The following is a 12,445-nucleotide window of genomic DNA, read 5'->3' as shown; positions in this document are numbered from 1 at the left end:
TCGTCTCGAGGAAGGCTGCAAGCTGTCTGTTGACGGTCTTCTCGATGACTTTGGCAGGAAAAGGGAGGAGCGAGATGGGGCGGGAGTTCTTGAGGTCGGTGGGGTCTGCTGTTGGTTTTCTTCAGTAGGGCGTTGAGCTCGGCATGCTTCCAGCTCTCCGGGAAGGTGGCGGTGTCGAAGGAGGTGTTGATGACGTTCCGGAGTTGGGGTGCGATGATGAAGTCGGCCTTGTTGAAGATGTGGTGGGGGCAGGGGTCGGTTGGAGATCCAGAGTGGATGGTGTTCATCGTGCGGGCTGTGTCTTCGGTGGTCACCGTGGTCCAGGTGCGGAGGGTGGCGGTGGGGAGCGTTGGTTCGACGGTTGGGTGCGTGGATGGTGCACCGAAGCTGTTGTGGATGTCGGCGATCTTGCGGTGGAAGAACGAGGCGAGAGAGTCACAGAGATCTTGTGAAGGAGTGATGTTGATGTTGCCGGTGCTGGGGTTGGAGAACTCCTTGACGATGCTGAAGAGTTCCTTGCTGTCGTGGGCGTTGTTGTCCAGTCGTTCCTTCAGTGATTTCTTCTTGGTGGTGCGGATAAGCTGGTGGTGCTTGCGGGTGGCGTCTTTGAGGGCGGTCATGTTGTCTGTGGTATGGTCGAGGAGCCAGGCTTTCTCGAGGGTGCGGCAGTTCTTCTGGAGTCCTTGAGTTCGTCGGTGAACCAGGAGGCTTTCTTGCTTCTTGGTCTGCTGGGAGTGTTCTTTAGTGGGGCGAGGTCATCGGCGCAAGCGGTCAGCCACTGTGTGAGGTTGCGGGCTGCTTCGTTGGGGTTCGTTGTGCTGGCGGGTGGGTTCTGGCTGAGGGAGGTGGTGAGCTGCTCGGCGGTGATCTTGCTCCAGCTCCTATGAGGAACCTGTTGCGGGTGGCGGTGGGTCGTGGTTCTTCTGAAGCTGAAGTGGACGCAGCTGTGGTCGGTCCAGTGAAGTCCGGTGGAGTGGCTGAAGGTGATGTGCTTGCTGGATGAGAAGACGGGGTCAAGCGTGTGGCCGGCGTAATGGGTGGGGGTGTTGACCAGTTGCTTGAGTCCGAGGTTGGCGAGGTTGTCCAGCAGGGCGGCGGTGTTGCGGTCCTTGTTGTTCTCCAGGTGGAAGTTGAGGTCCCCTAGGAGGATGTAGTCAGCGGAGCGGAGGGCGTGCGGGCTGATGAAGTCCGTGATGTCTTCGCTGAATTGTGTATGTGGTCCCGGTGGTCTGTAGACGAGTGTGCCTCTGAGGGTCGTCTTTGGGTCGGTGTGTATCTGGAAGTGGAGATACTCGGCGGCGGCGAAGGTGTCGTTGGAGTCGGTCGTGATGCGGATGGTGTTCTTGAGTACGATGGCGATGCCTCCTCCAGTCTGGTTGACGCGGTCTCTCCGGATGATCTTGTATCCGTCTGGGATGGCGATGGCGATGTCGGGTGCTGAGGAGGCATTCATCCAGGTTTCTGTGAGGAAGGCGACGTCTGATGAGGTTGTGTCGAGCAGGTTCCAAAGTTCGATGGCGTGTCTGTGGATGGAGCGGGTGTTGAGCAGGATGCACTTGAGGTGGCTGTTGTTGGTGCTCGGCTTGGTGGCTGTGGTGCAGGTCCAGAGGCAGGTGAACTTGCAGGCTTGACAGGTGAAGGGTCCGTGGGTGCGTCTCTGGGTGGCTCGGTGGCAGGCTCTTATTCGGTCAGGTTTGAGTGCGATGAGGGTGGCGGCGTCGTAGGTCCATCGGGGGCCAGGGGTCCTGGTGCTGGGCGCGGTCCAGGCACGTACAGGCGCAGACGGGCTTGCCTTTGGCGCGCCTTCGGCGCACAATCGGCGCGCCCGCTGCGCGTCAATGCAGCACGTGGGAGTGGGCGTCATAAGAAGGGAGCCGGGAGGGAGGGTCCGCTGGGTGGCGGGAGCGGGGGTCCAATAGGCTGGCAGGGGGTGGGGCCACAGGGAGGCAGCGGCGGGAAAGTCGGGTCCAATCGGGCGGGCGGCTCAGCCGCGGCTGGGTCGCCTGCAGCGAAGCAAGTCAACTCCCAGGGAACAGGTAGCAGGGGGAGCGTGGGGGCGACCAGGCCTAGGCAAGGCTCAGTGGTCGCTCCCGAGGTGGAGGCAGTGGTCCCCTTAAGAAGGGAGCCGGGAGGGAGGGTCCGCTGGGTGGCGGGAGCGGGGGGTCCAATCGGCTAGCGGGGGGCGGGGCCGCAGGGAGGCAGCGGCGGGAAAGTCGGGTCCAATCGGGCGGGCGGCTCAACGGCGGCTGGGTCGCCTGCAGCGAAGCAAGTCAACTCCCAGGGAACAGGTAGCAGGGGGAGCGTGGGAGCGACCAGGCCTATGCAAGGCTCAACACTGTCCCTATTCTGCACTCATTTCCACATCAAATTATTACGAAGATCACACCACCCATTCAGACCGCATGCCAGACACACACTCTTCCATCCATGGCACTCCAATGTAGTAGCATGCTATGGGTCTGCAAATATGATTAGGTGTCTCGTCGAAGGTATGAAACACTCTATACAAGCAATGGAAATACAAGCGGGAATTGGGATTCAAACAGAGCACTCCTATCTCTAGGAAGAGGAATAAAGCCCTAACCCCAAAGATGGACTTCATTACAATATTGGTCAGAGTTTAAATCTTTTCCATTGTCGATTACATTTTGAAAGTTGATACATCTTGGCGGTAGTGCACATTCCATACATCAAAAGGATCTAGCTGATTCACGTTTCTGTGTTGAGTATCCTCCTATGACCATCTTTATGCAATTATGCTTTTCAACTCCTTTTTAGTTTTTCTTTGTATGCTTTGCTTTTACTTCTTATGACATGCCCCGTGATGTTCAGTTTGCAACTTTTTCAAGACTCACAACACTTTTAAGATGATAATTAACATTTTAATTTACAAGAAGCAAGTAGTGAAAAAGAGTAGGTTGAATTTTCTGTTTGTTTTATCCCACAACACTCAAGTGGATGAAGTTAAAACAATATTTTTGATCAGCAATAAAGAATGGTGCCATTGTGCACACTTACTAGTGAGAAGCAAGGTGGCAAATGTCTTAAAAATAGACTAACATTGCAGTTGTGAAAAAAAATAGACTAACATTATACATTCTGATGTTTACACTACAGTGCTCTTTGTTACCACTAATATTAAATTCCATGCCACATTTTACACAACATTATTATTCATATATATGTTTTCACTGCAGTGCTCTTTGTGCCCTTTAATATTAAATGTCATGACACTTTTACACTGCATTATTATTCATGCATATGTTTACACTGCAGTGCTCTTTGTTGCCTCTAATATTACATTTCATGGGACTATCTACACAGCATTATTATTCATGCAGATGTTTACACTGCAGTGCTCTGTGTTACCCCATATATTATATTCCAGGACGCTTTCTTGCAGCATTGTTATTCATGCATATGCTTACACTGCGGTGCTCTTTGTTACCTCTAATAATAAATTCCATGCCACTTTTACACAGCATTATTATTCATGAATATGTTTACACTGCAGTGCTCTTTGTTATCTTTAATGATAAATGTCATAACACTTTTTATACAGCATTATTATTCATTCATATGTTTACACTTCAGTGCTCTTTGTTGCCTCTAATATTACATTTCATGACACTTTTTACACAGCATTATGATTCATGCATATGCTTACACTGCAGTGCTCTTTGTTACCCCTAATATTACATTCCAGGACGCGTTCTTGCAGCATTTTTATCCATGCATGTTTGTACAGTGCAGAGTTCTTTGTTACTTCTCGTAAGAGAGTCCATGATTCATGCAACATTATTATTCATGCATGTTTATATTGTTATGTATTTTGTTACTTTTAATAACAAATTCCACGACTCCTGCAGCACTTTTTTTCATGCACATTTGTTGAACTTGGAAAAGAGATGTAAAGTTAGATTTATCATACCAGCACAATTTGTATGCTGTATTCTATTTTTCTTCTGATAGCTATCTCTACTTGTTCGCTTTGTTTAGCTTTCAGGGATCAAGGGAAGCTGAGGTGGTGGTCCTTGTACTCTGTAGAGTATATTTTGAAGGTGGCTAAAATATTGGCAACAAAAGGTCTCAGTTTAACGCGGGTGTACTAGCACTGCATGCTGTTGGGGATCTCCAAGGGTCTCCCACCACATTCATGATCTCTGCTGTACTAGTCCTCGTACTGTTTTTTGACCCGAATGACAGGTATTTCCATGCTTTACCATCTACAGGTGTCCTGGCCTCCACACTCCAAGAAGTGTCAGTGTTGCTCATCCCAGAAAACATCTGCAGCCAGGAATACCCTGGACAGATCAAGAGGAGCATGTTGTGTGCCGGGCGCTTAGAAGGGGGCGCTGATACCTGCCAGGTATGTTATTCAGAGCTGTGCTGGTCATGCCATGATCCACTCTGTGTATATTGTTGGATAGGTCCTATCAGGACATGGGTATAATCCAACCTGTACCAAGGCAGAACTGTTTTATACCCTAGGGGGTGGAGCCAAAAGTGTACTAGGATGGGGTTTATTTATCCAACCAAGGAATGGGGTTAGACAAGTACCAAGGTAGCACCTTGCAATAATTCTCTCATCAGGCGTGATAACATAAGCATCGAGACATGACCATGAAATATTTAATTACAGAGGATGGAGTGGGAAGTGTAATAGAACAGGGCTGAGGTATCCAATCAGGAGAAGGGATCAGATGTGTACCAGGAAGGGTGCAATCCTGTCATTGTTTGCCAACAATTCTGTGAGAGGAAGTGATCAGACACTTATAGGGATGGGGAGGCCAGAATGTATATAATTACATATCCCTTCTGTCCAATAATTCATTCAGTAGATTGGCTGGGCAGGAATCAGAGAATGTTGTAAAATAATTAAATTCAGGGGACACATTTGGACGTGATCCAGGGTAGGGCCACACACTAATTATTTCAGGAGGTAGGTGTGGAGTCTTAACAGGACACAGCAATGACCTGATCCACTCAGATAACATGGGTGTCAGGTCAACACATGGCCGTGCCAAGCTTCATACAGATGGATGGAGCCCCAGAGCAGTGTAAGGCCTCGCTAACATCCACAAGGACATGAAAAGACCTGGGCAGTACAGGGAGCGGAAACGGCCGAGGCAATGCCCACGCAGACAGAAGGAGCCCACAAACAAAAACTGGGTCTGCCTTCCTCCTCACATAACTGCACATATGGGCAGAGTCTCAATTAGAGCAGAAGGATCCCTGGAGCAGCAGTACTGTGTGCGATATTTTACACTGTTGTAGCCTTTATGCTGCACATACTGAACATTTATTTGGGAAGTGGTACACCACAGTAATGCAAATAGCCAACTACTCACCTAGGACCCTCCCTACTTTATGTAAACTATTTAACCGAAAAGGGGCCTACTTTAACACAATTTTAAGGAAGTTGATCCACAATTTTAAGGAAGTTGAGGGAGGTTACACACCAGAAGTTCCACTCACCTTTCAGGATTTTAATTTCAGAAAGCAGAATTTTAAAGGAAGTCCAAACACAAGTTTCTTGTTCTTGTTCTCTTTATTCTCTGCACATCCCCAGCTCTTAACAACCGTCCTATCTTCTTTCCTTCATCTCACTCCTTCCCCTACATTCCAAATGATGTAACCCTTACATAGCTGATATTCCACCCTTTATAACGCTACATCATCACCCCCTTATAATGAATAACTAAATAACAAAGTATTGTTAAAACTTAGATTCTACATTAGATCACTATGACTGGAAAAATTGTCAACCACATAACATTTCAACTGGAAAGGTAAATATGTGTAATGAAAAATTATAAAAGCATGCAACATACTACTTATTACTAATTGAACTGGTTGCACATCAGCCCTTTGTGGTCCTTCGCTGAGGTATGTTGATTTTACACACAGTTTCAAAGCTCCACATAGTTCCATCACTTAAAACCACCACCTTACTCTTCACTTCTTTGACCTAACGTGGATCAGAGTATTTACGCTCACCGATCCAAACAATTCCTCCCTTCTTTACAACCACCCAACCTCCTTCCTTCATCCACAGACTCTTCACATTCCAGTACACTTGCTCTAAGATTTCCACAACAAACCACTTGGTGTGATAATCAACTATTATCAAAATATACTTACTTCTCAGGCCGAGACTATTAAAGTTGATAACTCATCTTTTCAATTGTCTTATGGGAAAATCTATGTGCTCCAGAGGAGGTTATCTTACAAATTTAGTTTAGTCACTATTTGAATACTTATGTCACAATGTCACCACTTCCTCGATATCTCCATCCATTCCAGGCCACCAGTAAGACTGTAGTATCCTTCTCTTAGTCATTTTTCTTCCCTGATGCCCCTCATTTGCAATGGCAATTATATGGTTCCAAACGTCAGTAGGAGGAACAATTTAAATCCTTCCCATTATTCTTCCCTCATTCAGACTCAACTCATTTCTCACCTTGTAAAATTCATTCAACTCCCTGTTCATCGTGTCCTCCTCACTCCATCCCCGTACAACTTTATTCTCAACCTCCTTCATGAAAGAATCCTATTTCCTTGCCTCGTCCCATTCAACACCACCTAATGCCATCTCTCCTTTTCCATTGCCACCAAACTCCTCACACTTCTCCTCTACTTCTTCACTCACAGGCAGAGTAGACAAACAGTCTGCTATAACATTCCTACAACCCCTTACATAATCAACTTCAACATTGTAACCAAGCACAGATAACACCCACCTCGAAATACATGACGTAACATCACCTTCTAATGCTGTTCCACCTATAAAAAAGTAATTTAAGGTTTAGGGTCTGTTTTGACACTAGAAGGCATTCATCACACCTAAAATCGGAAGTGCTTGATTCCCTTACAACAGGCCAGGGCATCTCTCTCAATTATAGAATATGAGGATTCTGCACCTCTCAATCTTCTAGATGCAAAGCCAATCATGCGCTCTTCACCATTCATGACTTGCTTCAATACTGCACCCAATCCTACACTGCTAGTGCCGGTATCAATGCACGTTATCCCAGATACGTCAAAATGCCCCAACATTGGCACATGTGCTATGTTTTTTTTATCTCACTAAACACATCATTTCAAACAAACACCATTTTGTTTTCATATTTGATCTGCACGATTCTACTATTTCTGCAAAGTAAGTGAAAATATTCTACAACAATATTTATAAAAGGTTCACACAGATGAATACGTTGCTTAAAAGAAGGTACCAATAAAAACATCACTTTCTTTGGGTGGCCCTACCCTTTAAAAATTATTATCGCTTATAATCAACCTTTTCTCTTTAGACAAGCTATAAATTTCATTTATTTAGGGAATTTCTAAAATTTGTACTCATATATTGTTAGGAATCTTTGTACTACCTTTAAATAATTCCCTAGAGCGATTACAATTTCGATAGAAGGCATTTCCGTAAGGAGGTTGACCGCCTATGTCAGCGTTCTTATGTCATATTTTAAAAATATTGGACGCAGGCAAAGTTTACGCTGTTCTAGAATAGTTATACAATCTAACAGGATGTGAACTAAGTCACTTTTGGTGCCCAGCCTATAATTGCAACACCCTTTGTTGTCCAACATTTTTGATTTTAAATCTTTGTTTACCAACCACGGGTTAATCCCAATTTGCATTCTTAATATCTCCTGTCTATACCAATGATTCTGTAAAATATCCAGATAAGGGAACCAGTTTTCCTTAGACCAAGCGCTCATCATATACTCAACGGATTTTCTCTTAGCCAGGTATTCCATGTCAGTTCTTCTAGACACTTCTTGCCCGTTAAACTTCAAGTCACTTTTAATACATTCTACTCGTAGGGATTCTCGGCACATGACCACCTTTATACACTCACAGGTCTGCACCATTGTCTTCCTACACGTTTTTGCCCATTTTAGATTACTAGATTGAATCTCTTTTCTACACCATTGTGCTACTTTCTGGCCATTTTCATTTTCCAGACGTTTCCAGAATTGAATCACTGCTATTTGTGATTGGACCACCCAAGCTGTTATTCCCAATTCAGTTGTTATTGCTTGAACCATTGATGATGGGGGCAGGGACAAAAGGGTTTTCAGGCATTTTCCTTCCTCCAGGTCCCAGCCTCCTTTACCGCTCAAATAAAGGATTTCTGCACCATAGAGTACTTGTGGAGGTATCATTGCACTGAATGCCTTTAGCAACGGTCGGTGAGACATATCCCCGTAATCATGGTGAAAAATTTTTAGTCCAGAGATTGATGTCTGCGCTTTCGCTTTCTGAGCGTTTGCCACTTTAGGGACTTATCAAACCACATCCCTAGGTAGCGATATTCGTTAACAGATTCCAGTTTGAGATCACCTAAAAACCAATTAAACTTAATTACCTTTTCCCCAAAGCATAAAATGTTTGTCTTGTCGAAGTTTACTGTTAAAAATGTCCTTGCACAATATTCGCTAAAAGATTTCAACTTTCTTTGGAGACCCAATTCAATATGGTCTAATATTACCAGGCTGTCCGCGTATAGAAGACAGGGCACCTTTTTACCATGCATTCTTGGGCTTGCACTACCCTCAACTTTAAGACAGGCAGGTAAATCAGATAAAAATATAGAGAATAGCTGTGGGGCCAGGACGCAGCCCTGTCTCAGGCCATTTCAATGGGTATTTTTGGCGTCAATGACCCCTCTGTATCCTTAATTACTTGTGCCCAATTATCTCGGTGTAGTTCTTTTATTATAACCATCAGGTCTTTTGGTAAGTTTTTATTTTTAAGAGTTTCCCAAAGACAGTTCCGATCTACTGAATCAAACGCTGCCAACAGTCAACGAAACAACAGCAAAGCTTACCATTTTGTTCCGTCGACTTTCGCGCCTTTGCCCATAGTGCAAAGCAATGATCTATCTTGGAGTGCACTTCTCTGAAGCCTCCCTGTTCGGTAGGTACGACTGAGAACTCATCAACCCAAATATTTAACCTACTTAACACTATTTTTGAGAACATATTTTCTCCTATATCTAGAAGATTGATCAATATATAGTTTTGCGGCGCGTCCATGCTACCTTTTTACGGATTGGCCTGATTACAGTGCCCTTCCAATTCATTGGCATTATCCCTTCTGCTAATAATATTTGGAACAATTGAGAAAGGAATCTTGCCCACCATTTTATCTGTGACTTTAATATTATTGCTGGGAGATTGTCTGGCCCTGCCGCTCGGGTTAATTTCAGGTTCCTTATTATGCTTTCTACCTTCTGTTCGGTGAAGTCTAATTTGAATTCTTCCGTTATTTGCTGCCAATGTTGGGGCTCTATGACTCTTGGGTGTTCTCGAGGTTCATACAGTTCCTTTAAGTACTTCTCCCAGGCTGCCTCGCTAACAACACATTTAATTTCTCCTGCCGTGGGAACGGATGCTGCTTTTACCAGCTTCCAAAATTGTCTTAGATTTTTTGCTTCAATTGATTCTAGCAGATTTACCCAGCATTTCTCTTTATACGACCTTTTTGCATCAGTAACCATCTTTTTAAACTCCTTTTTCAGCTTAATAAGATAATTTTGCCTCTCTTGGTTGAACTTTTTCCCTAGGCTTCTTGATACTGTCCTTATCTCCCTTTTTTTAGTTTCACAGTCGACGGAGAACCATTTCACTCGGCTGACCGGGAATATTGTACCCTTTCTTTTATCTTTTTTTTAGTTCTACCCGGAGACACTGTACTACTTAGGCTATCTTCTCTTCATACCATTCCAGATTTTTACTCCCAAAATCCTCCAGTTTAACCTTATGCTGAAAGGACTTTAATTTTTCCTGTTACTCATCTGTCAGTCTTGTTGTCGCTGGCTTGCGGTAATCAACTTCCTGTGGGATCACTTTATCTCTATGTTCCCTCCTTCCTCCATATACCTTCAATTGCAATGGATTGTGGTCGCTGCCTTCACTTTGGGGTATCTTAAATTCCCAAACTAGTGGGAAATTCCAGGCTGGCATAAAAACATAATCAATTGGGCAATTTTGTTAACCTATTTTAAAGGTCTTATTTGCCGGGCAATCTGTTTTAAATCTGCCATTCAGGCAAAAGAGACCCTTCGTCCCTAGATAGTTTATCAATTCTATGTCCTGTTTCGAGGGTTCACACACTGGAAATCTGGCATACTTTATTCCATAGGCATCCAACAATTCATTGTGCCAGAGGTCAACCTTCTTTGGGTTCAGTTTATGGTTAAAATCCCCCAGAATGAGAAACACATCTAAAGCATGTTTTTCTAATAGAGAGTCTATATCCTCTTTAAAATTCCCCATTTCAATTCTCTACTCTGTCACATTGTCCCAATGCTTACATACATTTATAATAATTACATTTTCATTTTTCTTGTCCTGGGTCTTGTCCATGCCAATAACCAATTACATTTCACTTTTAGCAAGGTTGCATTTCTTATTACTTTTGTCGATATGAGAGTCATAATTCCCCCCGATGGACGTCCAAATCTTTTTTTCTTGGCCGGTCGGTTTAATTGTAGGTAACCCTTGAAGGTAGGGGTTTCGTCTCATAACCAGGTCTCTTGCAGACAGGCAATTTCAGCTTTATTTACTAATTTCTTTATATGCTTTTGTTTTATATCGTTGCCTAAGCCATTTATGTTCCAAGATAAGAGACTTAGGCTATGCAACACCCCCTCATCCTATTCCACCTCACTTAGACCACCATCTTCAGCCATTTCCTCCATATACCTCTCAGATGGTTCTCCCAGGTTGCTTCTTTGACTCCAGTTACCCCAGGAGTCATCCTTTACTGAGTTGTTTACCACTATGTTCAAGAGGCTACCCTCTTCTACGTTAACCCTCAGTAACCTCACCTGTCTCCTACCAAGGCCTGCATGGCACTTTAGGAAACTACTTCCTGATTGGACATTTCTCTTTAGTTCCCTCTCTGGGATTAACCTTATTCCCACTTCGAGTATCTCACTCACCGCTTTCTCAATGGCCATTTTAACCAGGTCAGAGTAAAGTAGTACTTTTGTTATTTCCTTACAATACGTATTTTCTATGAATTCCACTTGTCTCAGATCTTTTGAGCCACACCCGCTCAGACGTGGGTATTTGGAGAAGGAAATCAGGATTTGCGCCCTATTTAATGGGTTCATTTCCCCCAGTTTCTTCCCCCTTTGTCCTGGTTGCACCGGTTCCAGGTACATTTGTTGCTATCCACCTCTAGTCCTTTCTTGGGAGTTTCTAAATTTTGCTGTCTACCATTTACCCAACCAGTGAGCCCTATTTTATTTTCCACTTCTGCTTTACCTTGAGGCTGTGGTACTTCTTCTGGGTTAAAATACCTCTGATGGTTTCTGGTTTGTCCTCCAAGGGATGGATTTACTCTCTGATTTGCAAATTTAATTTTTGATAACTTCTCGTTTAGGCCCTTACTACTCTGATTCTTTGTTTGTACACTTGGGGCAATTCTTTTGTTCTCAACTATCAGAGACCTAAGGGGCACAAAAGTCAGGGCGGAGGCATTTAAACTTAACTCTTCCTCTACCTCCCTTTCTTTCCTTTTTCCCTTTGTTACTGTTTTAGGTCCCCGCTTCTTGCTTGTCCTACCTTTAGTATAGACCCTTACATATTCACATCTTCTTTTTATCAGCATGGGCATTTAGATATGTATACGTTATCTGATGCTTCTGCAGTCTCTCTAACTACGCTTTCTTGTGAGGGCTGGGGGGCAGCTACTGGTCTTAACATAAGCAGCATTTGCCCCTTAATTCCTACCAGCTCCTCTTCAATCTTTTTTAAGAACAACTTTTGTGATTTCAAGACACCATTATTCAGCATTGTTACTTCTAGGATCCCCTGAAAGATTTTCTGTAACATCAATAATATGTCCATCATGGAGCTTGAGGGTGTCGCTGAAATGTCCGAGTTTTGGAGACTGGTTCTCTCGGCAGCAGCTTGGCTTTCTGTTCTTGAGATATCCTGCTGGATTAAGTTTTTTAGCCCGTTTAGATGTTGCGATAGTCGGTTGGGTGAGGTACCCCAAACAAAACTTGAGCCGTGAGTTTCATTTCCCAATAGCCCTGCATTCTCCAACTCGGAAGCTTGTAATGAGAAACGTTTTGGGGATGATGAAAGACGTGGCGCTGCTATTTTTATGTTTTGGCTCAGGACGGAATGGATTGTTAGCAAGGGATCCTCCATTTCCTCTTCTGGTAAGACTCCTGTGCCGTTCTCAGTCTGGTGCTCTTCCTCAATTTCCAAGTTTATTACAGGTTGCTCTGTAGTTTTATAATGTTTCCCTACAAAGTCCTTTATGGATTTAGTAACTGAGGAGCTACCTTTTGAATTAGATATTGAGATACAACCATTTTTGGCTTGTAGGGTTTTTTTTATGGCTCTTTTATTTTTCCTCTTCTTTCGTATCCCCTTACTATTCTCCTCAGGGGATGCCTGACTTT

At 44.1% G+C, this 12,445-nt stretch overlaps 1 protein-coding gene across 1 annotated transcript in view; it reads left to right on the top strand.

Moving 5' to 3' along the window:
* Positions 1–12,445, top strand: part of TMPRSS4 (transmembrane serine protease 4) — an 87,560-nt gene that overhangs the window by 53,356 nt on the left and 21,759 nt on the right. Inside the window, exon 10 of the mRNA XM_086957012.1 lies at positions 4,233–4,369. Coding sequence (XP_086813138.1) covers positions 4,233–4,369 — 137 coding nt within the window. The remainder of the gene's footprint in view (positions 1–4,232; positions 4,370–12,445) is intronic.

The sequence above is a fragment of the Lissotriton vulgaris genome, chromosome 2_1, assembly GCF_964263255.1.
Source record: "Lissotriton vulgaris chromosome 2_1, aLisVul1.2, whole genome shotgun sequence".
In the NCBI taxonomy this organism is placed as follows: domain Eukaryota; kingdom Metazoa; phylum Chordata; class Amphibia; order Caudata; family Salamandridae; genus Lissotriton; species Lissotriton vulgaris.
The sequence above is the reverse complement of the archived record's forward strand: the minus strand, read 5'-3'. Positions and strand labels throughout refer to the sequence as shown.